Raw genomic sequence first — 24,855 nt, 5'->3', positions numbered from 1 at the left:
TTTTTGACTTTATTTTAGTAAAAAATTTAATTTAGATCTTAATTATCAAAATATTTAATTTTGCACAATTAAGATGTAAAGTTTAAAAACTTGTAATTTATGGTTTTATCGTTGCTTTTGACTGCAAGTTGTCGCCTTAAGAAATTTAATTTAAATTGAATTAAATAATAAAATTTAAAATTATTATAAAGGTAATAGAAAAGTCTATGATTAAAAAACAAGGTGGAGTTAAAAAATTCTATTTTTTCGCTTCGGAATGCCGATGTAGAGTAAAATTGCTTTGGCTCGACCTTCAATGCACGCGAATAGTAAGCACTAATCGACCAACCTAAATCGTTTGTAATTAACACTTTGAGTATTGCATCGCGCACATGATGGGAACTGCTAACTTCAACTGTACAACCTTGAGAATATATAAATTGTAATATTCCATCCTGAATATCTTGATTGTGCAAATCTTTGCTTTATTTATTTATAATTATAATTATCAACCATTGTTTTAACTCTGATTACCACAATGAAACAAAATTATTTATATGTAGAATAACAAAAGAGAGAGAGAATGTCATGCTTCGATATCAAAAGAAAAATAATTTTAATTTATAATTAACTTTATTCCTGTAGCCGATAAAACTGCTATTATCGTGCTACATTCAATATAAAATTCATGCATTAAAAACTATGATGCACAATTGAACGTTAAGATTTAATATTTAAATTGAAAACGAAATACAATAAATTGCTTTTGTCGCAAGGCTATCTTGACAAAATACTTATAAAAAATAAATTTTTTATTCAAATTAAGATTAATATTGAGCTCAATACAAAGTCTTGTTTAGTTGATAAATAAATCTAGCAATTTTTTATACGAATATTTATTACGATGCATTCCTCGAAGCGAATGTTACTTGACGCCAACGTTGTCCTGATTCGCCACAGGATATATTCCTGGCTTCAGCAGCAGGTACGGTCTACCTTTCATGAAGGCCGTGGAAGCCGGTGCCAAAGAATGGCACGAGGCGCAAATAAAACTGAGAGCACGGCGGGATGCAATGAGAGCCCATGCCGAACGGACGGATCCGCGAAATCTTCTCTCTCGGGCGAGGACGGACAATGTGGACGTCGAGATCGATCACGGTCATGACAGAGACAGAAGGACCTTCGGTACTGTCATTGCATGTTCCGCTTCAGTTGCTCGTTAATTCCTTCCGGCCGAATATTGCTGTCTGACGACATACACGTTGCAGTATTGTGTGAACTTTAAAACGTTAAAGCTATATAAATTAGAAAAAATAGAAACGTAGAAATTATTGGCAATTATCGCATAAACAGCAATTTTACATTTATCAACACTTTATTTAAATCTGTTTATTTTATATTTATTAGATTTAATTTTTAGTATATACTTATTTTTTATTTTTTTCTTTAACAATAATTATTTTAACAAATACTGATTAAACAGCGAGTTTGTCTATTAAATAATTCTAATTTAATGATCAGTATGCAATCATCGAAAACTCGTGTCTATTTGACAATTATTAATAACATATTAAACATTGATAAAGATTCAGCAAAAACGTCAAGAAAGTTCTCTTTTAAGAAAAGCTAATAAATTTTTATATTATTATTAATTAAAAAATTCACGATACTTGAGTCGAGAGTAGTTTTTGCGCGCCGAGAACTACTTTAATATCATTATTATTCATTACAGATTATCATGTCTCTCCGGAAAGACCGCCGATCGTCGGCTATACGGGCCACATTCCAGGCGCGAGAGGAGAAGTTGCGCTTTCCAAGAGGTACGCTCAAGCCGCCAAAAAAGGATTAGAGCGCGTGCAAAGGGAACGTGAAGAAAGGCTTAATAGGACTAAAGACATGCACGCTGTGCAGAGAGTCCTCGACAATGCGTATCTCGACGATACGGGACACACGCGCGCATAAGATGACATGAGACGACGTGAAAGGTGATTCTTTTTTTTTCTAACTGTTAAATGAGATAATATATTCAGACATTGAAAGAAAAATTTAAAAAAGTAATTTAAAAAAAAACAAAAATAGTTTGAACATCCATATAAAAGAGAAGTTTTGCATTGTACTTAAAATTCTGACATTAAGATCTCAGTTTTAAATAACAAACATCTCGTGCCTTGTTCCTCGACAGTATCCAATTGAGATTTTCCAATAAATGTTTACGTCATCTTTTACAAATTATGCTCGAATAAATAATTACAAAATTATTTATGTCCAGAGAAAGAAAACCTTCAAACGTCGCAAAGATTATTTTTACATTCCAGTTACAGATACGAGTAGAATTTGCTGTTTTCTAATTTTCGGACATAAATAATTTTCCGTACTACTCAGATGTCGCAGAGAACGGAAAAATGTACCTGTGCGAGGTAATAGACTTATTTAACTGATTTTTTAAAACATATATATTAATAATTTAGTATATTTGACAACGGATTATGAAAATATTTCTTTATGTCTATAAAATCTAAACTCTATAAGTAAACATGTTATAAACTTATTGAGTATATGAGATAAATTTCTCAAAAACCAACAGCAGCTTTTCTTAATTACTATTCAAAGAGTAATATGACAATCGAAAAGCGAGCTATCCCTTAAATTGCTATTTACTTGGACAGACAATCTTATGTGTCACTGAGTACATTTGTGTCGTATCCTAATATTCGTCCATGTAATTACAGGAATAAATCTGTCGATATGTGTAAGTTATTTTGAGTGCTTAGAGCTTCCAACGTTCGTTAGACATACACACACACACATATACACGCATACACATGCATCTATTCACATTTAGCAGCAATAGAATTGAAATTCTTGAAAATATTTCTACTGAGAAATATCTTTTAAGAGACCGACAAAGATCACTGATTGTGCTAGGTCCGTTTCAGGTAGAATAAAAATACAAATATATGTATAAACTTTAGAATTCGTGAAATGGATTATAGCTAATGTATAAATATTTCAAATCACGTCATACTTTTAAATGTAGCTTAATGGTACCGAAGAGTATAATTACGTGATATATATTTATATATATATCTACCCGTGTAAATAAAAATCGTAAACTTGCGTTCTGCTTCATAGAGCAATAACATTATAAAATGTAAGATGGTATATAAATTTTTCATCAGCAGTATAATAATTACAAAGATACATACAAAATAAAATAAATATTTGCATTAGTACAGTTCAAATTAATATATATATATATATATTTGATATTATGATTGTTTCTTCCAAGTTCCCGAAGCTAATAACTATCTTCCCCGTTGCGGCAGTCTACTCATTCTCTCCATTTCCAATTGTACAGTTTTCTTCCAGCATTCTGTATCTAGTGCCGTTTTTCCAAAAGATAAAGACATTAGTCTAGCGAACACCATCAATGCATGCAGATTATCAGCACCTATATTCTTGTTTGCACTTCGCATCTCCACGAAATCATCTTGGATGACCTACATAGAAATAAAAAAATAGTATATAAAATAACCGAGTGTGCAGCAAAAAATAAAAAAAGAGCACACAAAATGAAACCAAATACAGATACAAGGTTACGTTATAAATCTATCAAATATAACGTACCTTCGTGATTTCTTCGTTAAAAATAAATTCCGTATGCCTCAAGGCTTGCAAATATTGTCGAATATTCGTCAATCGATTCTCATCCTTTAAATATTGATGAGCAGCTTCTACTACCTGATCGTATAAATTTTCCGACTCTGCATCAACATTTAAGATAACTTGCATGGGGCACTACAAACATTTCACGGATTAATATTTATGGATAACATGCTGTGTATTTTGCAATGCAAACAAATACTTACAGGGATAAATGATTTTACATCAGAAAAGATCAAAATTGGAATATCTGTTTCATATTCCATTGTATAATACTTGAAGTCGTATATCAGTTTTTGAAAAATAAGTACATCAGAAAGGGCTTTATAGTTCTCCTTGCCAGTCACTGTAAGCTCCCCAGTGGTTAAACCTGTCTCATCTATCACAAGATGTGTATTATCGCTTAGTTGGAGAAGACCACTTGTCAGTCTGTTGCATTCATAATCCTTCCTAAGGAAAACAAAGATAAACTTATTCACTGACATACGTGCACTCGATGTGGCAAACTTACTTTGGAATTAAAGCTAATTCGTTCAAATTCTCCAAAGTCACCTCGAAAAAGTGGCTTTTCTGTACAAATAGTGACAAAAAGTTATAAAACTCTTTTGGAAAAGTCTTCATTTTACTGGCTGGGAAATTTGTGATGTTCAACGGAAATGTGCCGAGACAAAAATAATCTCGTCTCATGTATCTGAAAATATCATAGAAGATAAAACATGTGAAAAAAAGGTATTTAAGAAGGGATTTAAAACAAATACATACATCCTAGAAAGTAAGTTGCATATTAAGTAATTTGCAGCTAAATGATCTCCAAACAACAACTGAGTTAATATTAAGTGCAAATCGTCTCTGATGAGTTGTGCTTTAGATATGATTTCTGGAGCATTTGGAATCTCAGGTTTTGTAAGTTCGATTATCTTCACTGCATGTAACCGAGGCACCAGAGAAGCCGGTGGATTGTGAGTATTCACTTCAGCTTCGTTCATCTCATCCTCTGAGGCGCGAACTGTACTTAACATTGGATCCAATGAGATAAATCCTATTACATCGATAACTTGGTTTAGTTTCAAAATGGTCCCGTCATAAATCTGAAAAATGTAAATTAAAAAAGATGTACATAAAATATATAAATCTTGTAAAATATGTATATCGTATATAAATACCTTTACAATGCAAGCTTTTCCTCCATCAATCGGAATAGGAAAATTTAATATGTGTTCTTCGGAAAGTATACCCTGAGTTTTAGTGCTAGAATCTGTATTCATGTCTACATCAGTGTCTGATGAAGTTTTTTCTTTCTTTGTAACAGGTTCCGAGCAATCCATTTCCTCTACATCATTTTCATCCAAACTTCTTTTACTGTTATTACTGTTGTGTGCCATTGTATCAGACTTCTGTATATTTGTACTCTTTTCTTTCGCCCAATTGTTTAAGCCAGGTATAGAGATTACAATATAGGTTTGTCTTTCTGAGTTTTCATTCTTGTTGGAATCAAAAGGTATTTCTTCATGCGGCTGTACACAAAGCAAAAGTCAATAAGTATCATCGCATAAAAATATTCGATAAATTTTAGATCTTTGAGAAAATGTGTGCAGTATTATACATGAAATAAGCTGTTCTTATAGCATCCCACACCTGAACTGCACATTACCTTTAATCTAGACTTTGTGTCATGTCCACTGCTCATGTAAGAGTAGGGACGATATCTTCACAAAGTCATATAAAGTGATACTAAATAATATATTGTACATATAGAAGTGTAACTAAATGTAATAAAACAAGACATAAATTACCAAACATCGAGCTGCATCTGTGTACATTCCGCATCTAATATCACTTTCGTCAGTCTTCATGTCCTTCACTTCATAATGTTTAAAATAATATTCAGGATCATACATATCCTGAATCATCCCTCGGAATCTAACTAGCTGTTTATCTCTGATATCATGTGCTTGAGTATTATTCAGCAAAGGTATTTCACTCAATACATTTGGATTTTCTAAAATCTGCTCACAGGATGATTGATTTGTTACATAATACTCTGATGTCCAATTTTTTACTTCCACTGTTAAAATCAAAGAATTAATACACAACAGTGACAAAGAAGTCTCTTAACCTAATATGATGCAAAGTTTATACGATTTGTTATTTTATTTTAATTACTCTTTATATATCTTTTTTCAAAATCTGCCCAAATATCTTTGAAATATAGAAAATGTAAAAAGATGCAATTAAAACAAACAAACCATTGAATATTGGTTAATATTGGCACAATGGTTAAGTACACACAAAATACAAATATACTTACACGTCATTTTAGAAGTGTGAATTATCTTAGTAAATCTTTAATTATTAAATTTTAATTATTAAAATTATATTATTGAACCTAACTGTCAAAGGAAAGTTGAAAAATGTGGAAAACGCTGCTTTCTATCAGAAAGAAGACTAAGAGTGGAACATGCCCGCATTTTACGTGTTTCTGTCCGCTAGCGCCCCTATGTGTACAAAACGTGCACATTGAACTACGTAGCTAATGTCCACGAATCTCGTAGGTAATGTCTACGATCTTTTGGGTCTCTTCCGTGCTACGTTCACGACTTTTTGGTTCCAATATGTGCTATATCTATAAAGTATCCGTAATGCATACTTGTAAAACATGATTTTGTATATCAATCAGATTACTTTATACATATAGCACATATTGAAACCAAAAAGTCGTGAAACGTAGCACGGAAGAGACCCAAAAAATCGTGGACATTATCTACGAGATTCGTGGACATTAGTTACGTAGTTCAATGTGCACATAGAAGCGCTAGCGGACAGAAACACGTAAAATGCGGGCATGTCCACTCTCAGTCTTCTCTCTATTTCTATGCTATTGACAGTAAAGTTTGGCGGTAAAACATTGCCATAGAAAAAATAGTAATAAGAACGGTATGGAAATCAAGAAAATGTTAATAATATATATCCTTTTTGCGGGAAATTTTTTCATAACTAATAATGTTTAATATAATTTTTTACCATAATTTAATGCATTTATTGACTAATAATAAGTAACAATAATGTATATAACTTTTAATAATTTTTATTAATTTTTATTAGATAATAATATTGCAGAAAAAGAAAATCTATTTAACACATTTAAACAAATTATAATAAAGTGTAATTAACGCTTTCTGGATCGAATAATCTTTTATCAAATTCTGTATAACTATTATCATCGCATTAACTATTCGATAGAGAGCGCGCGACTCATTTCCTCAAACTTACATATTAAATAAGCTCTTGTCCATTTCTATGCTCTATGCTCTAACATAGAGTGCCAGTTATTTCGGAGAGGCATGTGTGGAGCATGTACAATTTGCTTTTTGTTGAATCCTCTATTTCAAGACTGTGCTAATTTGTCGGCTTATTGATAACGCACGCCTCTTGTAATACATTTTATCTCCTCCTAACGAGCCAAAATAATTCAAAGTTACTCTTCAAAGAGTCATTACAAAACGTCATTACAAACGTTTACGAAACGATGTCATATGATTTAAAGAACGAGGAGGACGTGAAGGAATATCTGAAAAACCTTCACATAGAATATCAATTCGGCTGTTACAGCGAGAAAAAGCCGGAAGGTAAGTGAAAATGCATACCGAATTAGTCTGATTTAAAGGTTAAAATAGCATTTTATTTCTTAAACAGTGTGTCATCTACTGGGTGATTTTTACGAAGCAGTTAATAATGAGTTGGAAAAAGCTTCCCTACTTTACAAGGCAACTTGTGACAAGTATAATTATGCCAGAAGCTGCGCGAAATTCGGTGATTTTAAAATCATGGGTGAGTGACCACTAAATAACATATGTTTTAGCAGACGATGCTTGTGATGTTAGCAGTGCCGATAGATATCGTCGGCATCATGGCGCCAATATTGAAACAGATTATTTGAATCTATTTTAAACTTGATTTATTAAAAATATAATTAAATATTGAAATTTTTTCAGTATTTTTAACATAAAAAATTTTTTAATATAAACCACAATTACTTTTATTTTTTAGCAATTAATTTTGTACAATTGTTTTTCACAAATACTTTGCATATCTAACACTCTTAATAAACCACATCAAATTAATTAAATACCTGATTAAAAAAATATCTAAAAAAAATGAAACACTTAAAACTTAATAAAATACATTTTAATAATTTCCTTGTTTAATACAGGTAAAGGTTGCGAAAAAGACATATCAACAGCATATAAGTACTTGACAAAGGGTTGCGAGCTCAATGACGAGAATGGCTGTCTACATGCTGGTGTTTTGGCAGTATCCAAGAATAACGTTGGAGAGAAGGATAGGAAAACTCAGATTCACAAGGGTGTCGAGCAACTGAAAAAGGCTTGCGATATGTACAATTCAAACAAAGCATGCTTCTATTTATCAGCTGTCTATTTAGGGGGCTTTGAAAACATTATCAACAAGAACTATAAAGAGGCTTACAAGCTGTCGTTGAAAAGTTGCGAATTAGGCAATCCATACGCTTGTGCGAATGTATCTCAAATGCACACGCGAGGAGAAGGCGCTCAAAAGAATCCCGAGCTTGCTGCAACTTTCAAGAAACGCGCCATTCAGTTGCATGAAGAACTGCAGAAAGTACAACCAGAATTAAAATTTCATCAAGGTATAAATTAATAACGCTACGATGTATTTGATATTTGATTGTTAAAAGGTTTGTTTGTTTCTTTTCGTGTGTAATTCTTACACAAATAAAACAGAAGAAAATGAACAAATTTTTTAATCAACTTAGTCTTTTGAATTTAAGTATTCTAGTGCGAATTGTTAACTTATTCTATGTATGACAAATATATTTTATAATTTATAATTGTCTTATTTAGTCATGTCATCCTTGATTAAATACGAGTTAGGGTTGATGATTAACGTTTCTAAAATAAAAGGTTTAATACAACAATTAGTTCATAACTTATATGATTCATTTTAGATTTTTTCTATTTAAAATCCACCTTACAAATTGAAGAACTTATTTTTTAACTATTTGAATTTATATTTCTAAAAAATTATGTATTACAGAGCTATGGAAAAAGTTAACATATTATCTCTCTCCATTTTTTATATGTTTGGGGGAAATAAATTCTTCAATTATACATGGATCCATGTTTATACTTGCATCAAATTGTTTAATAAATAATTGGCAGTTATAGTCATTATAAATATAAATCAAGAATCTTCGGATGAACGTAACGAAATATCCTCGGCTGATATCGCAGGTACCAGTCGCAATCGCTGTTAATCTTATTTTACTCTCTCTTTTTTCATCCCCACTAACTCATACTTTTCGTACTTCCCTCTCTCGCGTGTCCGAGAGCTGTCTACCGATGTTGTTCGCACTTTCTGCAGCTCATTCACCAACGACACAATCATGCAGTCCCACCTGTTTGATTCTCGCGCCTGTCTGGCTGCTGTCATCTTTGTTATATTTGCCTGTCATGGCACTTTGGTAAGTGTGATTCTTTTTAAATTTCGAAAAAAATACGTCAATTAGATAATCGTTTTTTATTAAATATTTTCAATATTCGACAATCGATAATGATGGAAAAAGATTGAAATATGCTATTTAACAGAGTTATAAATTTTTGAAATCTACACCCAAACTTTTAAATCTCCTCATGTCTCTACTCATGTATTTATCTTCAAAAATTTTCATTTTTTCATTTTTTTTTTAATTACACGAGAGTTGTCTAACAAAAAATATTCTTATGCATAATTTTTAAACATTTTTTATCTTAACGCAATTAATTTATTTCCGGATTTTTGCATTTTAGCATTCTTGATTTGAATAATTTAAGAAAATAGCGCAATCTTAAACGCAAAATAAGTGCAAAATATTTTTACATTATTAGTTTAATTATCAGGAATATTATTACAATCATCTATTTTTTATCTTTAATAAAAAAGTAAAATAACTTTGAAGAAAATTGACATAAAAGAGTGTCTAAAGGATTCTACAAAGAATTTTGAATACGTAATTGATTTTATTGATTGATAATTCATAAATAACCATACATGTAAATTACATGTAAATGTTTAAGGCGCAGTCAGCCGAGTCAGACGACAACATTGTAAATGTGGACGTTTACTACGAATCGTTATGCAGCGATAGCATGCGATGGATCGTGAATCAGCTTGTGCCGTCATATTCGGAATTGAAAAATTCTCTTCACGTCACATTGATTCCATATGGCAAAGCTACGGTAAGTAATTATAATTGCGCCTTTTGTCTTTCTTGATTTTTATCATCTTTTGTCTTTCTTGATTTTTATCATTTTTTGTTTTTCTTGATTTTTATCATCTTTCAATGCAACGACATACGCGCTAAGATAATAATGAAATAAATGTAGTCTTGAATAAACAAACTGAACACGTGGAACACATTTTGTTTTACAATTTTTCAAGCCTTTACATATCTGCTGCTTGTTTTTGCTTATTTATTTATCAATTCTTTGACTTTTTTCTGAAAACTTATATTAAAAATATATACAGTTTGACGACAAATTTAACATTTTCATCTAAAATTTTAGCACTATCAACTCTCACTAGAAAACACTTGAAAAGATATAACTGAATATTTTTAGAAAACTATTTTTTTTTTTTAATTTTTTTTTCTTACGTACTATTTTTCTTTTTTACTATTTTTATTTGTTCTTTAGCCAAATACATTTTCATCGTGCAAGATTCTTCAAAAATCAGCTTTAAAAATAGCATTATTAAGTATTGTTCGTATCATCATTATTCAACATAAAATAATACGAGTCCGTACACAAAGGATTAATTCATCCTGAGTCACACTAATGTCCTTGATGTGAATCGAGACGGCCTTGCCGTAGTCTCTTCGGGCTTGTCGCGTCTGCGTCGGTCCACAAGAAAAACACTCCAGCTTTAATGGCGAATAAATTAACGCAAATTGATGACATCTAGCACACCCGTGAAAGCGAAACCGGTCCATGGCAATTCTTGTGTCAACATGGTCCTGCCGAGTGCCGCGGGAATAAGGCCCAGGCGTGCGGGATTCACGCCATAGAAACCTCCGAGGAGGACCAGAATCATCAGCGACTGACGGTCAAGCTGGTCGGTTGTGTAATGTCCGCTCGAAACCCAGCGACAGCCGTACCTCAGGTAGCTTATCTGTCTCTATAATTTTCCAACCGGCAATACGTGATTTAATAGAAGCGGCATCGGGGACGCGGCTAGCGCGCGTTTTTATCGAAGCAACGTGTAATTAATCGCCGTAGGATTTACGCCGATGGGCGCGAGTCAACGAACTGACATTTAACTCTAATGACGTCGACCTTTTGACATACTTTCCCATCGAAATTATGCGATAATGACGTATCATGATTTGATGATGTATACGTGCACATGTAGAATGCATCTTTGAAATATTTTGCAAAGCACTATTCAATCTCTTGTACGTTCTAATCTAATTAAAAGGTTTATTGCTACATTAAAAAATAACAAAACGATATCATTTGATGAAGATTGCCAAGACTCTTCAATGCATGTTGAGAGATCCAATTTAATTTATCGTTGAAAAGTCATTGAGAAAAATCAAGATATGGTACACCATTAATAATGATATCTCTTAACGATAAAATATTCAACTATTTTGCAACACAAACAATGATATCTAATCATATCTAATGATAAAATACCTAGTATTTTTTACGATTAAGATAAATGTGTTATCATTAATGATACTGATTATTTCCATAATGTTTCGTCATCCAAAGTATGAGTTTTACATACATGCTTTAAAGTCGTGAGATCGGTTGTTTTTATTAAAAATCTTTTACATATAATGGAAAAATGCAAATATTTAAATAATATTTAAAAATATTGAAATTTTTTTAAAAATAAATTTCCATTAGAAATTTGGAATTCTGAAATATTACATTAAAAATACCATAAGAGATTAAAGAGATCAGATGAATTAGAAAATTATCATACATGAAAATTATCATACATTATTTTGTACCAGAAACTCAAGTGATATTTTAAACGCGGAATGTGGCGAGAAAATAAGTCAAGTTTGCGACTTCTTTCAATTAAATTATTTCAAAGTTTAATGTACACATTTAATGTGATAATAATGTATGTCGCTACCATACAAGATATTTCTGCTTATTATGCTTCAGTCACGTCACGGACACAAATCGTGAAAATATTTGGTATACGAATTTCTCAATTATAAAGATATGCGTTATCTCTTAGTAAAGACTGACGTGTAAAACAAATGTGAATGACCGAATTTCAGTGCGCTAAAGACGTCGGCCTGAGCGAAAAGACACAAAAATCGATTAGCGACTGTATCAGCAGCCCACTCGCGGATGATTTGTTGGCGAAGAACGGCGATAAAACGGACGCCCTTGAGCCATCGCTCAAATTCGTCCCGACGATAGTGATCAACAAGGTAAGCGTTATTCATTTTATCAACAATAACAAAATACTCTAATCGTTACATTAGATTCTAGTCTGATTTTATTATTAATAAAATAATGATTGTGTGTTCAGGTGTACTCGAGCGAGAATCAGCAGGAGGCGCTGAACAACTTCCCGAAACTAATCTGTCGACATTTGACAGCGCAGAAGCCGAAGATCTGCGAAACAGCTTGAATTGAAGAAGATTGAGGAAAGGCCGAGTCGCGCGTTGGAGGTGCGGGGACAAATAATCACTCGGTCAGAAATAAATGATATATTGCATATAATATACATAAGTGCCTATGTACAAAAATATATACGATTTGTCAAATGCAACGGACTGTTAAGTATAAAAGTAATCGTAAAAAAAAAAGAGAAAGAAAACGAACGAGTCTTTGGAAAGACAGCGCGTCGCGCCGACAATGAGATCACGGCGGTGGATTGAATGCACCAGCAAATGATCAATGAATGATCCTTCCTTATTTTTAACATGTAAAGCGGCACAATTACATTCTTTTCGAAGAAAGAATTTTATAAATCACCAGAGTGATCAGTTACAGTAGCTCTAAATTAAAACAATTGTTTGTCGGAGCTAATCTTCGCAACAAAAATCTTAAGCCTTAATTGAACGAAAACAATTAAATTAAGTTCAATGAAAAGAAAATGATATTAAATGAATATTAAGTGTTCGATAAATTGAACGCTTACTTTTCGGCCGCTCATTCACCGATGCATTTATCCTGTTTCGCCTTCGCGGGGGAAAAAAGGATTCTCCCGCCGAGGAAAGTTTTATCCGTCGATAAAAATAGCATCGTTCAGGGCGCTCAGCTCGTGGAATTGCCGCTCGATGTCGGCGTCGAGCTCGTGGAAATCCGGCACGTCGTCCTCTGCGGGCGCGCAGTATCCTAGAACGAACAATGTTTCGCGATATTGTTTTTTCGCTTTATCCTCCTTTTCTCTCGCATTCGATCTCGCGCGCGCGTTTTTATGTACTTTCACGAAATTATGCGAGGGTTCTCTTCGAAATAGCACGGGTGCGTGGCACGTGGCAACGCGTCATCTGTTTTGTCACGCGTACGCTCGCGCGTTCGCTGTACGCCGCGTACGCCGTCAAAAAAGTAAAGAATATTATTTTAAGACTCTGTATGGGGTAAAGGCATAAAAGCGTGGCGAACCTCCTCTGAGATTAACTATAGACGACCGAGTGCGCGACACTGTCATCGGCATCTCGTTGCGGTGCGCGAGTCGCGACAGAAAAAGCTAGCACGCGCGCGCGAGACGCAGCGCGCACGATCTTGATAGCTGCTTATGATCTACGCGAGAATCTTTTCATCTGTTTTAATCGGAATTGCATGCAACGTAAATGAAGTAACACTTTGCACAAGCAAGTCTCATTCGACGTACGTATAATAAATCGGAGCTATTGCTAGTAAAAGTTTAAAGGTCGTGCTGTATCTTCGCGTGTGGTTTCCGCAGGGGTATAAAAAAAAAACGATCAAACTCAGCAGCAAGTTCAAATGCTTCTTATCGCATTTCGACTAGATTTTGCTTTATCGAAGATGCCGATTTGAACGTTGCTCATGCACGAGATATAAATCTTGCTAAGAATTTAAGCCACGATACACTACTTTCCGCGAATCGTGATACTCAATCGCGATACGTGAAGTAGCGATAAACAACTGATTAAGCATTATTAATTTGGTTCAATTTTTACAATACACACACGGCACCAAGAGCCTGGCAAAATTGGCGGTGCCTATTGAAGGTGAAATCGATTAAATATATATACGTTACCTGTACTTTCGCTTTGCGCGACGTCATTAATGAGCAGATGGCGAACCGACTCAATCGGCACGTACTCTTGCTGACTGCTGCCGAAGTTCACAGATATTTTACTTGGCTGGCACGTATTGCGCGGCAACGTTTCCTCTTTGACGTAGCTTTTAAACGGCTTGTATAACGGTTGATTCGTTTCCACGTCGAAAGAGCACATGTCTCGGCTTTGCCCGTGCGATACCGTCGAATTTAATAATCCATTTCCGGTCGCGCTTGTTGTCGTAATGGTCATTGACACTTTGTCCGACGATGTCAATAGACTGGACAATGAACCGGGATTCTCCGTATGATTCTTCAAGTGCTTCCTGAGACTCGACGGGTCCGTGTAACGTTTGCCGCAGCCGCTCACCTGACAAGCGTATGGTTTCTGCGGAGGAAAAAGAAAAAGAATCATTAGCATTATTAATTCTTCTGCGCACGATATTATTTTTTTGCGTCAAGGCCGCTAACTATCGGATATTAGAGGAGAAAAATGTTAGAATGCACTTAAAGTGCCATTTATAACAAATGAGAGACATCGTACTCTGTCATAGTGTGTCCTTTGATGCTTGGCTCGATCGCTGCTGTTGCTAAATGCCTTTGAGCAACCGTTGTGTTGGCACGCGTAAGGCCTCTCGCCTGTGTGCGACCGTTGGTGAATTTTTAAGTTCTCCAGACGACTAAAGGCCTTCTTGCAACCCGCGAACTGAAACCCAAATCGACAATAAGAAGTTAATGTGTCGTTGACAAATCGTAAGAAACATGAAAATTTTTTAAACAGTAATACAATTCAGAACATGACACGAACCTCAAGTGAATTATAATATTTAATAAGTGCTAACTTTGCAAAACTATTTAAAACTAATAAAAACAAAAGTTTTAATGAAAATAAAATAATAAGTTGATTAATTCCAGAGAAAATAGCTGTGTAATTCTATTCGAAATCGGCCGAAGAAGAATCTGTTATTAAAAAACATCCAATCTCTTGGAATTTTTTATGCAAAGCAATTGATGGAATGATAAAAAAGAAATGTGAAAGAGCAAACGAGGCGACACTAACCGGGCATTTGTTCGGTTTCTCTTGCGTGTGCACCCTCATGTGAATGAGCAATTTGTATCTCGCGTTGAAGGGTCGCGCGCGCGGACATCCCTGCCAAAGGCAGGCGAATTCGTCCTCGCGGCCCGTCGTCGGTGCGGTCGCGGCGCCGAGAAAACCGTCTGCCGCCTCCTTGCCGTCTCGCTCCTTGTCCCGATCGCGCTGCATTCGTCTACCGTGGCCGTGCGCGTTCGCCGAGGACGATTCCACGTGCCGCCTCTCGATGTGCCGCACCAAGCCCTCTTGCTCCGCGAACGCACAACCACAGTCGATCCAACGACACTGATAAGCCGATGAGAAGTTATCGTCCACTGGTTTCGCGCAATCTGCAACGTGCGATGTAGCGTAAATACACGCAACTGGAGCAGAAATTGCATGTACAACGAAGATTATCGTATGTATTTAAATTCATTTGGCATAGTTACGCGAGATATCTAATAATGCTGGAAATACTGGAAATGTCTTGTCAATACAAGAATACCGTAAAATCGAAAAAAATTATTTTTGCGTATTTTTATTCGTCTTCTTTTATCAGATAAAAAATTATGTAATTTTTTTCAATTAATAGAAAAGAAACTAGCAAGTTTTTTTATCTATCTAATAATTCATCAGAGTCTATCAAAGAATTGTAATTTTCGACTTTTGTGAAATATAATAAATTACAATTCACTATTTGCTAAACAATATTGATAACGTTACAGCTAGAGTGATGTATTTAATCTATTTTATCTATCCGTTAAAAACAATTTTTTACAAACAATTAAAAACAATGATCGAACGTTTGTACGATTAACAAATATTTATGAGAAAGATCCATTAAAAATATTTAGAAGACCATTGACTTAATGAGTTTCATTTATACTTAAGATGAAGATTATTCTGAGAACGTAAACACATGAAGAGAATCCGAGACGCGTTTAACGCTAAAGATGCGGTGAAAATATAGAACATATGTTCCTCGCGTAAAATAAATAACACTTGAAATCAAACAGTAGATAAAAACTTAAATGGGTATAAATGACGCATTAAATGAGACAGAGTTCATTTTAATCGTGTATTAATTTACTAATATCTTTAAATAAATTTATCTCAATTGATTAATTTTAATATTTTAATAAAGAAAAGTTTCTGATTTATGTTAATATTCTCTCTAATATATAGTATTCTCTTAAATCTTGGACCAAATTTTAAATTATTACATCACACTCTATAAATTGTTAGATGGATCAAAAGATTTGTCGGTTTCTCTTCTATCAGTATAAGAAGCATGTAGAAGAAAAAAAAATAATTTTTTCATACATCTGATAAGACGCATAAGAATTCTGCAAGAACGATTTCGTTTTCCTTAAACAAACTGAGGCTATAAATAATACTGCGTACTTACCGTAGGTCTTATCATTCTTCTCCGCGACTTTCGACCCGGCGATGCGCCGATTGCCGAGCAGCAGACCCTCGTTCCGCGGCAGTATCACCTGATTGCCGAAGCTTTCCGTCGCGCCGACGACCTCGTCGGCAAAACTGATCATCGGCTGTTGCTGCTGCTGCGAAGAAACCAGATGCCCGACCGCGTAATACGGCGGATTGAAGTTCTGGAATGATTCCTGCTGATCGTCGCTCGTCCCGAGGCAGGTCGCCGACGACGACGAGTCGACGACGTTCAGCAGCGACGTCGGATCGCCCCTGATGAGACTCAGGTCGAACTCGTCGGCGATGGAGGAGCCGCTGTAGTTCTGCGCAGCGACATCGTTCTGTATACTCATCAGCAACGACACCACGTCCTCCTGGCAGTCCTGATAGTCCTGGTAACCGGCCTGCGGGTCCTCCGCACCGCCGTACTCCGGATAAATCGTGTTGCAGAAGGTACGCGAGAAGGAGAAGGCCGATCCCACCGGCGGCAACTTCTGGCAGTCTGATTTGTCATCGGATCCATGATCCGCCGTCGTCGCCGCACTGCTCCAGGTCGGCGTAGTCGCCTCGCTGCACGTGCTTCCTGGCGATCCGCTTCCGGCGGAGGGATACTGCGCGGGGTACTGAAAGACGATGGGTACCTGATCCCAATCGAGGTAGTCCCGCGAATCCGCGCCCGGGTCGAGCGGCGAGAAAAAGCCGCCGTCCGTCTGCGAGCCGATTGTCGTCCAGCAATGCGGCTGAGCGACATCGGGGCCCATCATGCTGGTCATTGCCATGGACGCCAGGTCGGGCAGGGAGCCGTCGTCGACGGCGAAGTCGTCCACCTGGTCGAGGCGCCGCGCGTCGTCCTCGTCGCCCCTCTCGCCGTGGTAATCCTCGAGATGCATCTCCCGATGCGTCGTCGGTCCGGGCTCGACGCGGCCGGCAGCCTGCCGTCAATCATAACGATAATAGTCGCGCGTTAGTCGCCGCTGCACGCACGCGATTAAATTGCGAAACGCGCGCGGAGGATTTTGTAACGTCACGCGCGAGCGGATTGAGAAAGCCGAGAGCGTCTCTCTCTCGGCGTTATCTCACTCTCCGCGCACTTTTTGCCCGAATATCAGGGCTGTCGCATTTGCTACGTAAGACGGTGGAGATAACCGAACCTAGGCGAAGCCTCCGCGATATCGCTGCGATGATAATGATGACGTGAGCGGGCTCGCGAATTCGCGTGCGCCGCTTCCTCGTCTCGGACCACTCTTTTTATAGAGATTTACTCAAATCTCCATAGTAATTAATCATGCGTTTATACGATGCCCGATAAATCAACATGGCATTTAAATCTATCGGTAATAATTAAATGAAACGAGGGAACGTATATAATTAAATCAAATAAATGTGTAGCTTATCAAACGATAAAGTTAAAATTTTTTAATTAATTAAAGCAAAACACATGGTCTTCATGTCAATAAAAAGTCGAGATTTTTAACAGCGAGTAAACTCCACATCTCAGATATCTACATATTTTCTTTTTATATTACACATCTAAAAAAAAGTCACAACTGCAACCAAACTAGCGTAATTTTGCCGGAGAAACATCTTCAACTTTAACAAAAGTAACTTCTTCGCCTTTGATCAGTGTTGCACAAGTTGAAATAATAATAAGTAATTTCTCTCTCCTTTCTTAGAATTTCACAATTTCCGGAAAAATCGACTCTCAACAGTTGTGACTTGTTCTCCACCGGAAATGCATGCGATATTCACGATAATTTCGACCTTCCTCAATTTTCGTTCACTTATATAATCGATAAATTAAAATATTTTACTTCTAAACCTGCGGTATTATTGCTAGGGGAAAATGAGAAACGCAATCAGACACGGAGCACAATAATGAAATCTTGGATTTTTCTTTCGTCAGAAAACGTCACCGCAAACATCAGACTTCTTTCATAACATCGATGTGATTATTTGCTCTGTTAAATTCGTCGTAAACAAATATCGTAAACAAGTAGCGAATTGGATACATTAATACGCACTGTACACTTCAATCTTCTTAATTGTAAAAACAGTATAACATAGAACACTTCGAAATACCCGACATGCGTTCCGCAAAAATAATCCTAATAAAGTAATAAACCGTACGAAACTTCTTGCAGATTCAATTTGCTTATATATTATGCGTATGCTTTATGTCAATTTACGATAATTTAATATGCACCAGTTCGCATTAGTGTATCCAATCGCTAAAAGAGATGTCCGGTCGTGTGCCTCATTTTCCTCCTAGAAACAAGAGATAGCGCGAAATTGGAGAGGAACGTCAGAGAAAAGCGGCTTACTCCAGTATCAACGTATCAACATGTACACGCCGATCACGGGCCGCTTATCGCGCCGGTCTTTTCCGCTCGGGAGCTGTTTTTCTTTTTCTCTTTCCCTCTCTCTTAACGGCACGCGTGCGATAGCGATCGAACGAACCCCGTCGGACGAACAAACAACACTTCTTCTCGCGGGACCGATAAGAGCAAATCGTCTTTTGCACCACCCGTTAACGCATCTCAACGAAGACTATCAGCCGCGTCGAGACGACGCCGTTTTCCGCTCAAGGAGTCGAGAGGACCAAGATCTCCTTCCCCACTCTGCGGCGGTGAGAGCGCGTAGCCCTTCGGAATCACTCTCTCCTTTCCCTGAAAATCCCGGAGGGCGGAATATCGTAAGATGAACGCGCGAAGGGCGCGCGAAGAAGGCGCGAGGGGAACATCGCGCCGCCCACTCGCGTGGCTGCGGGTTCTCCGCACTCGCCGCGCACGGTTGCACTTGTCGGCACCGGAGGTCCCGCGGGGTCCACGGCCTCGGCTTCGGACCCCGCGGGGGTGGCGGGTACGCGCGACTAAAACATCTGCCGGCGCGTTCGGCGCCCTTTCTCGAGTCGAGCGACTTTCTAGTGTGAAAAAAGGGGGGGGGGGGATAATTTAATTTTGCAACATCTACATCTGAACTTATTAGATATCGATAAACCGACATCTCTTCTTTTTAATTGCCTTATCTAAATTTTAATTGCATCAATGAATTTGATTCATACATGAATTGTTCTCTTATCGCGCGTCATCGCACTCTTTCGTCTTCGCACTCTTTAATTATTGCATTTACATATTTATTATAATTTTTAATCGTATATTAGTAGCGTTGAACTAATGCGTGATTCGTTGCATCGAAGTATCTTGACGAAATGTTTTATAGTGTAAACTATGTAAGCAAAAGAGATGAGAGATGCAATGGGAGCAAGAGTAAGGCAGGAAAGGATAAAAGAGAAAGAGGGAGAGTGCTCGAGAAGATCTTTCGTCGCTCGAGCCGTAAGAATCGGGGTGCGGGGCAAAAAAATGTAAAACCAGCTGCCACACACGCGTCACTTATTAACAACAGCTTCTACGCGCGCACCACATGAGGACAAGTCGTTCACTCCTTATTCTCCGATTACAGGCTGTCGCTATTGCACGTATCTTCTCACCTCGCCGGTTCGTCGCGCTCCTCCCCCAATTTCTCACGATTTTTTAATCTTCCTAATCGACCGCACGTCGCATCGAAACGCGTATTAATTATCTGAAAAGAAAAAGTGTATCAGTGAAAAAAATCCTTGAAAACCTATTTGCCAAAAAATATCTTGGGATCATATTTTGCTATGGGCGCGCGGAGCACTTTTTTTTTTACGATTCGATTTCTTGCAATTCAATTCATCTGTCGTTAATGTGTTCGTTTCAGCTATCTGATACTTTGAAAACTGAGAGGAGCCATGTTCGCTTTCCGATGACACGCGGGGCAGTGACCTTTTATGCGCTTAGTTATGACACCCAGAACCATCGATACTCAAACTAAGAAACGGATGCAAAATACGGAATACTCGACCAGGTAGATTATTTGTCTCCCTATATTTTTTTTTTTTTATCGAACTTCATGTTGTGCGACACTGCGCGCGTTACAATGTGTTATTTCGCGTTTTTACATTTCTGCCATATGTGGTGCGCGCCCGCTCCGCGTTCATTCTTGCGCTACTTTTACGCGGAAAATTACGGGCGCATGTTGTCGTGTGCACGCATACGTAAGCATGAATACGCGCCGATGCATCTTGCGCATCTCTCGGGCACATCGTATCACGGGTAGATAAGTGATATAGTGGCACATGTGGTCTGCCAGCCCTCGTATGCTTACATTACATACGCGCTATGCCCGCGCTCACTCGGTTCCCTCCCCCCTCCCCCACTCCCCCCGTCTTTTTTGCCCGGGCACCTGTCAGCCTCGCTCGTACCATAGTCGCCGCATGTGTGTACGCGACCCGACCGCCCTTAAAATAAATACACCGTAAAAAGGACACCGATCATGTTCTCCCCCCATACGGATGCAATAACAGCGAAACGGAATAAAAAAAAAAGGCATCTCGGGCGCGTTTAATCGCACCCCACATGAAAAACCACCGACTGCTCCCCCCCCCCCCCCCCCGCGTAATCCCGCGAGAATTATATCTCAATACGAATTAATAAACTTGTACAAGTGTGCGACGTATAACACGTATGTGCAGAATTCTCCTCAATTCTGTATGAACATCTTAACTTTTAATGTCGATCTTCGACGTTATTGCATCCCAATAGTTTACTCGTGGAAAAATGTCTAAAAAGAATTCTAAAAGATAGGGAAAAAATGCAGGAAAAAAAATGTCTCGAATTAAATTAACGCGAGCACTTGACGTGGGCCGCATCACACGTACGTGTACGTGTCGGCAAACGTTTAGCATTCGGTCAAGCGACGTAAAAATAGAAAGACGCGCGCTCTGCATGTGACTTCGTATAATTAGGTACCGAGCCCGAGAGGAGACGTTGAGTGGAGTTCTATGCACCATACGTTACAAGCATAGTGCATTAGAGAGAGTCTAACGGACCACCCATTCGTCTTTTTTCCCTCAAAGGCGAAGATGACGTAAAATCCTAAACTGATGTAAGTCTCTAAACGAGAATTACATAAACCGTCTCCACATGTAGACGGATGTTTTTATAAGATCGCTTGATATCAGAGGTTTGATTATTAAGAGCGATTTTCTTGCAAATAGATATATTAAAAACTTTTCTCTCATTGCTGAGATTAAAAAAAATCGTACAAAACTTAATTATACTCACTGGAATTATAAAAATAACAATTTAATATTGTCCGTAACTGCTGACATCAACGTTATATGGTACATTAATATTCATGACTTTAGACGTGGAACATCTACTGCCATCAATTTTAGGTTCACTTTCAACAATTGGGAAATGCTGCACGCGTCCACTATTCCAGGCTATTGTCAGACAAATCCACGATGAATGCTTTTGATAAAAGTTAATGCAGTTTGGCACTTCCCCGGGAAATCCTTTGATAAGGCAAGTTGGCTGAACATCCACTATCCGCGATAAATTACTCAGGTTTGTTTTAACCAGTGCAATTACGGGACTGTCCTATATTGTTGAAAAGAAGACAAATGGCATTAGAACAAAATATTTTATAATTAATGTTTTTGTAACAACAAATCTATTCGTTTTAGCTGCATTTTTTATGCCTTATATATATATTTTTTTCTTTTTAAAAAACTGTATATTTAATTTATATATAAAAAAGTGCAGTTGAAACGAGTAAATTGGTTTAATAATTTTTTTTCACAAACCTGAAAGAGAATTGCGAGATATCGTCCAGTTGGATCCCATTCCATAGAAACTATTCTGCCTCCCACTATGATATAGTCATCATTATCATCCGATGAAAAGTTTACTTTCGTCAAATCGATTAGACGCATAGCTATCTTTACATCATTGTTCGTTCCTTTTTTAACGTCAAATATGTTACTTTGCAGTGGCAATGAAAATATTGTAGCAGGATCTTCGGTAGTAGTGAAGAGTAATGTTAAATTAGGACCAAAACATGCAGCCGCTACACGACCACGGGGTACAGTCCACCTTTCTGGACGCCATTGTGTGGGCACGCCAGTATTCCAAACTCTAAAATAAATATATCTTCATTAATTACATATCCAGTAATTGAATGTTAGACGAACTTGAAAGAAGATATACAGAGACATAAAAGTACAAAGACAAATGTACAAAGAAAATATAGACATAAAAGTACAAAGACAATTACCGAAAAATATTTCTACACGAAGCAGCGAATAATCGCGATCCACAAGGTGACCACCGTATAAAACATATGCCACCTCCACCGACACGTTTCAGAGGAACCCCCTCTTCTTTAGAAACATCCCAAATTATTATATTTGAGTCTGTTGGTGAGCAAGATGCCAACAAATCGCCCTTTAAAGAAAGAAAGACAAAAGATTTTGTAATATTTATAAATAAATTTAGAAATTGTTACGATATACTTCTATAATATGCTTAGTATGAACAAGAGCAAAATAACAAATTACTTGTGGATGCCATATGACACTTGTAACAGGCCCATGATTTCTTTGCTTTAGAAGTACTGCATGACTAAGTAAATTACTGGCTGCTCCCAATTCTATCGTCCAAATTAATATCCCAGAGTAGCAAGCAGCTGCTAATTCACGACCAGCGTGTGGTCTCCAACTCAAACAACAGACTGACTTCTGTGCACTGTGTCTCAATATCGGTACGCCTAATATACCGTGTGAAAAAATGCGAATTCGATCGTCCCTCGTAGCTACAGCCAGTCGAGAACAATGCGGATGCCAAGACAGACATCTTACCTATCATAAATACACAAAAATATAATAAAGATCCATAGATACTTTGACGCACTTATTCTTAATCGAGTCACGTTACCAGTGAAGTATTCCAATCCCGCGTAGCGACAATATCAGCGACAGATCCAGTTCCTGATGTGGGTAACACATCTCTCTGATATATTCCTCTTTCCATCAAGTCCAACATCCAGTTTAATCTGTAAAATTATATATTTTTTTCACATTGATACAAAATTATATTAAATCTAATTAAAAGTGCAAGATACGAATTTTATGATACCTCGTTGCTATCCAATATACAACTTTTGTGACCTGCTGTGGGTTTGTAGCCGCAGTAAAGCGAATGGCTTCTGACCATCCTTTCTCTCTCCAAACATTAGCAATCTTCTTGAAAATACTGTCGTGAACAGGTAGAAATAATTCTCCTGCACTAACCGTGCGTGAAGAATCACGAGTAGCCAGAATGTCTGGTGTGATGGAAACCTCAGGATACGTACGCAAGTACCTGGCAAATGGTTGAATCTCATCCTGTAGATTGTCATAAGTGCAGTAATGCACAGCACTCTCAATCAAACCAACAGCGGTCGTATCGCCGACAAAAGCAGGACAATCAAAGTCCTGAAGTGACAATATCTTCAGCATCTTTCCTTTTTGTCAACTGTTGTGACCGACTTAACCTGTACATTTAGACAATCTAACCTATACACAAAGCAACATTACAATTATTTCATAAGATAAATACATTGCTAATCTATAATTTTTTCAACCAATTATACAAACAATTGAGGTATTTAATATCACATATTCCAAATGCAAATCAATATGCTTTTTCTAACCTATATAACTTTACACTGTGTAATTTCTGTGCTGTTTCAGCAACTAGAATCTGACATCGACACTTTTTGAAAGTAAATTATTTTGAGAATGTTATGAATGTTATTCTTTAATTCATTTCACTTTGATAATGAAATTTTTATCGTTACAAACCAAAACCACTAAAATCTAGGAATAAAAAATTATTATTGTTATACTAATAGTTTGTCCTCAGATCCATTATTTCACTCAGAATCATACTTTATCTCTATTTTGAAAAAGTAATGCTATATAAATATGTAACGGTAAAAAGAACATAAAAAATACAAAATCGTTACAAACTATTAGAAAACTATATACCAACTCATCAGTTTTTATTTTTAAAAATTGTAGTCACAATATATGTTATATTTTGTCCAATTAAAATCTCGAGGAAAATTAGAAATTTACATGCATAATATTTTGATAATTTAAAAATGCAAAATGCATACCTCTTACTAGCTAGCAAGCCGGGGAAAATGGCGTGCTCTTATTTACATCAGTCGTCACGACAACGAGCTATCATCGCGAGCTATCAAACGCGCGTGCGCACGGTATTCGAAAGGTTATTCGAATTCTCGACGCTGCGAAACGACGACGAACCGCGGTGCTCGGTGCGACTTGTATGACATTCCGTGCAGATTCGTTCGCTGAACAATATAAAGTAATCACAATCTAAACAACAATTCATGCTCGTTCAAGAATCCGTCAATAAATCGCGAACAGCGTGAATTGGAACAGCCGGCAGCGCGAACTAGGCGTGCGTAAATCGCAAGAAACTCTCATCTACACTTTTTGTATCTGTTTATCTCTGTCTCTCTTTCTTTTCGCGTCGCCGGCATACGTT

At 37.0% G+C, this 24,855-nt stretch overlaps 6 protein-coding genes and 1 long non-coding RNA gene across 15 annotated transcripts in view; 4 read left to right on the top strand and 3 right to left on the bottom strand.

Annotated features, from left to right (window-relative positions):
• LOC105671621 (CIMIP2 protein GA14893-like) overlaps positions 1-2,732 on the top strand; it is a 71,181-nt gene extending 68,449 nt beyond the window's left edge. For 2 of the 3 annotated variants that reach the window (XM_067350201.1, XM_067350202.1), the window contains 2 exons: positions 940-1,164; positions 1,712-2,732. In XM_067350201.1, the coding sequence (XP_067206302.1) occupies positions 940-1,164; positions 1,712-1,941 (455 nt within the window). In that variant the 3' untranslated portion in view covers positions 1,942-2,732. The remainder of the gene's footprint in view (positions 1-939; positions 1,165-1,711) is intronic. The other variant, XM_012365919.2, reaches the window with a different exon arrangement.
• Positions 2,733-3,143: 411 nt separating this feature from the next.
• Positions 3,144-6,110, bottom strand: LOC105671616 (mini-chromosome maintenance complex-binding protein). Its single transcript, XM_012365907.2, has 8 exons — positions 5,951-6,110; positions 5,436-5,707; positions 4,806-5,156; positions 4,405-4,730; positions 4,154-4,333; positions 3,849-4,092; positions 3,607-3,777; positions 3,144-3,479 (listed from the first exon to the last, which is right to left on the bottom strand). The coding sequence occupies exons 1-8, from the start codon at positions 5,955-5,957 to the stop codon at positions 3,285-3,287; spliced, it is 1,746 nt and encodes a 581-aa protein (XP_012221330.1). The 5' UTR covers positions 5,958-6,110; the 3' UTR covers positions 3,144-3,284.
• Positions 6,111-6,927: 817 nt separating this feature from the next.
• Coa7 (Cytochrome c oxidase assembly factor 7) lies at positions 6,928-8,509 on the top strand. Its single transcript, XM_067350209.1, has 3 exons — positions 6,928-7,268; positions 7,336-7,470; positions 7,853-8,509. Exons 1-3 carry the CDS (start codon positions 7,169-7,171, stop codon positions 8,317-8,319), a joined length of 702 nt encoding a protein of 233 aa, XP_067206310.1. The 5' UTR covers positions 6,928-7,168; the 3' UTR covers positions 8,320-8,509.
• Positions 8,510-8,985: 476 nt separating this feature from the next.
• On the top strand, positions 8,986-12,456 carry LOC105671585 (Cytochrome c oxidase assembly factor 7). Its single transcript, XM_012365870.2, has 5 exons — positions 8,986-9,142; positions 9,735-9,896; positions 10,621-10,818; positions 11,957-12,112; positions 12,214-12,456. Exons 1-5 carry the CDS (start codon positions 9,065-9,067, stop codon positions 12,313-12,315), a joined length of 696 nt encoding a protein of 231 aa, XP_012221293.2. The 5' UTR covers positions 8,986-9,064; the 3' UTR covers positions 12,316-12,456.
• On the bottom strand, positions 12,380-17,934 carry LOC105671615 (uncharacterized). Of its 2 annotated transcripts, none has more exons than XM_012365906.2 (5): positions 16,416-17,934; positions 14,996-15,357; positions 14,480-14,641; positions 13,915-14,323; positions 12,380-13,025 (listed from the first exon to the last, which is right to left on the bottom strand). In XM_012365906.2, exons 1-5 carry the CDS (start codon positions 17,326-17,328, stop codon positions 12,910-12,912), a joined length of 1,962 nt encoding a protein of 653 aa, XP_012221329.2. In that variant the 5' UTR covers positions 17,329-17,934; the 3' UTR covers positions 12,380-12,909. The 2 variants fall into 2 exon arrangements, with proteins under 2 accessions (XP_012221329.2, XP_012221328.2); XM_012365905.2 differs by having other exon boundaries at positions 14,996-15,390; positions 16,416-17,370.
• A 1,471-nt stretch (positions 17,935-19,405) lies between these two features.
• On the bottom strand, positions 19,406-24,612 carry LOC105671617 (aladin). Of its 5 annotated transcripts, none has more exons than XM_012365908.2 (8): positions 24,461-24,612; positions 23,437-23,855; positions 23,236-23,353; positions 22,860-23,159; positions 22,577-22,746; positions 22,107-22,437; positions 21,583-21,900; positions 19,406-20,017 (listed from the first exon to the last, which is right to left on the bottom strand). In XM_012365908.2, exons 2-7 carry the CDS (start codon positions 23,796-23,798, stop codon positions 21,604-21,606), a joined length of 1,578 nt encoding a protein of 525 aa, XP_012221331.2. In that variant the 5' UTR covers positions 23,799-23,855; positions 24,461-24,612; the 3' UTR covers positions 19,406-20,017; positions 21,583-21,603. The 5 variants fall into 5 exon arrangements, with proteins under 5 accessions (XP_012221331.2, XP_012221335.2, XP_012221336.2 ...); XM_012365912.2 differs by having other exon boundaries at positions 23,437-23,833; positions 24,461-24,603; XM_012365913.2 differs by lacking the exon at positions 24,461-24,612 and adding an exon at positions 23,993-24,347 and having other exon boundaries at positions 23,437-23,833.
• Positions 20,333-22,435, top strand: LOC136998099 (uncharacterized). 2 transcript variants are annotated; one of them, XR_010888694.1, is made up of 2 exons: positions 20,333-21,403; positions 21,696-22,435. It is a non-coding gene; the product is annotated as an uncharacterized lncRNA (long non-coding RNA). The 2 variants fall into 2 exon arrangements; XR_010888693.1 differs by having other exon boundaries at positions 21,666-22,435.
• Positions 24,613-24,855: the final 243 nt, after the last annotated feature.

The sequence above is a fragment of the Linepithema humile genome, chromosome 2 (genome assembly GCF_040581485.1).
Source record: "Linepithema humile isolate Giens D197 chromosome 2, Lhum_UNIL_v1.0, whole genome shotgun sequence".
In the NCBI taxonomy this organism is placed as follows: Eukaryota; Metazoa; Arthropoda; class Insecta; order Hymenoptera; family Formicidae; genus Linepithema; species Linepithema humile.
The sequence above is the reverse complement of the archived record's forward strand: the minus strand, read 5'-3'. Positions and strand labels throughout refer to the sequence as shown.

Excerpts from the sequence above, each read along its gene's own strand:
- LOC105671616 (XM_012365907.2), bottom strand. Across the intron at positions 4,731-4,805 it reads GAAAAGCTTGCATTGTAAAG|ATTTATGACGGGACCATTTT; the intron begins GTATTTATATAC and ends TACATTTTTCAG. Across the intron at positions 4,093-4,153 it reads GAATTAGCTTTAATTCCAAA|GAAGGATTATGAATGCAACA; the intron begins GTAAGTTTGCCA and ends TGTTTTCCTTAG.
- Coa7 (XM_067350209.1), top strand. The coding sequence starts at position 7,169 with ATGTCATATGATTTAAAGAACGAGGAGGACGTGAAGGAATATCTGAAA. Across the intron at positions 7,269-7,335 it reads CAGCGAGAAAAAGCCGGAAG|TGTGTCATCTACTGGGTGAT; the intron begins GTAAGTGAAAAT and ends TTTCTTAAACAG. Across the intron at positions 7,471-7,852 it reads CGGTGATTTTAAAATCATGG|GTAAAGGTTGCGAAAAAGAC; the intron begins GTGAGTGACCAC and ends TGTTTAATACAG.
- LOC105671585 (XM_012365870.2), top strand. The coding sequence starts at position 9,065 with ATGCAGTCCCACCTGTTTGATTCTCGCGCCTGTCTGGCTGCTGTCATC. Across the intron at positions 9,143-9,734 it reads TTGCCTGTCATGGCACTTTG|GCGCAGTCAGCCGAGTCAGA; the intron begins GTAAGTGTGATT and ends TAAATGTTTAAG. Across the intron at positions 9,897-10,620 it reads TTCCATATGGCAAAGCTACG|CACACCCGTGAAAGCGAAAC; the intron begins GTAAGTAATTAT and ends GATGACATCTAG.
- LOC105671615 (XM_012365905.2), bottom strand. The coding sequence starts at position 17,328 with ATGCATCTCGAGGATTACCACGGCGAGAGGGGCGACGAGGACGACGCG. Across the intron at positions 14,642-14,995 it reads AGAAACCGAACAAATGCCCG|TTCGCGGGTTGCAAGAAGGC; the intron begins GTTAGTGTCGCC and ends TTTGGGTTTCAG. Across the intron at positions 14,324-14,479 it reads AAAGGACACACTATGACAGA|AAACCATACGCTTGTCAGGT; the intron begins GTACGATGTCTC and ends TTTCCTCCGCAG.
- LOC105671617 (XM_012365908.2), bottom strand. The coding sequence starts at position 23,798 with ATGCTGAAGATATTGTCACTTCAGGACTTTGATTGTCCTGCTTTTGTC. Across the intron at positions 23,160-23,235 it reads GGGATTGGAATACTTCACTG|GTAAGATGTCTGTCTTGGCA; the intron begins GTAACGTGACTC and ends TATTTATGATAG. Across the intron at positions 21,901-22,106 it reads ATCTCGCAATTCTCTTTCAG|GACAGTCCCGTAATTGCACT; the intron begins GTTTGTGAAAAA and ends TCAACAATATAG.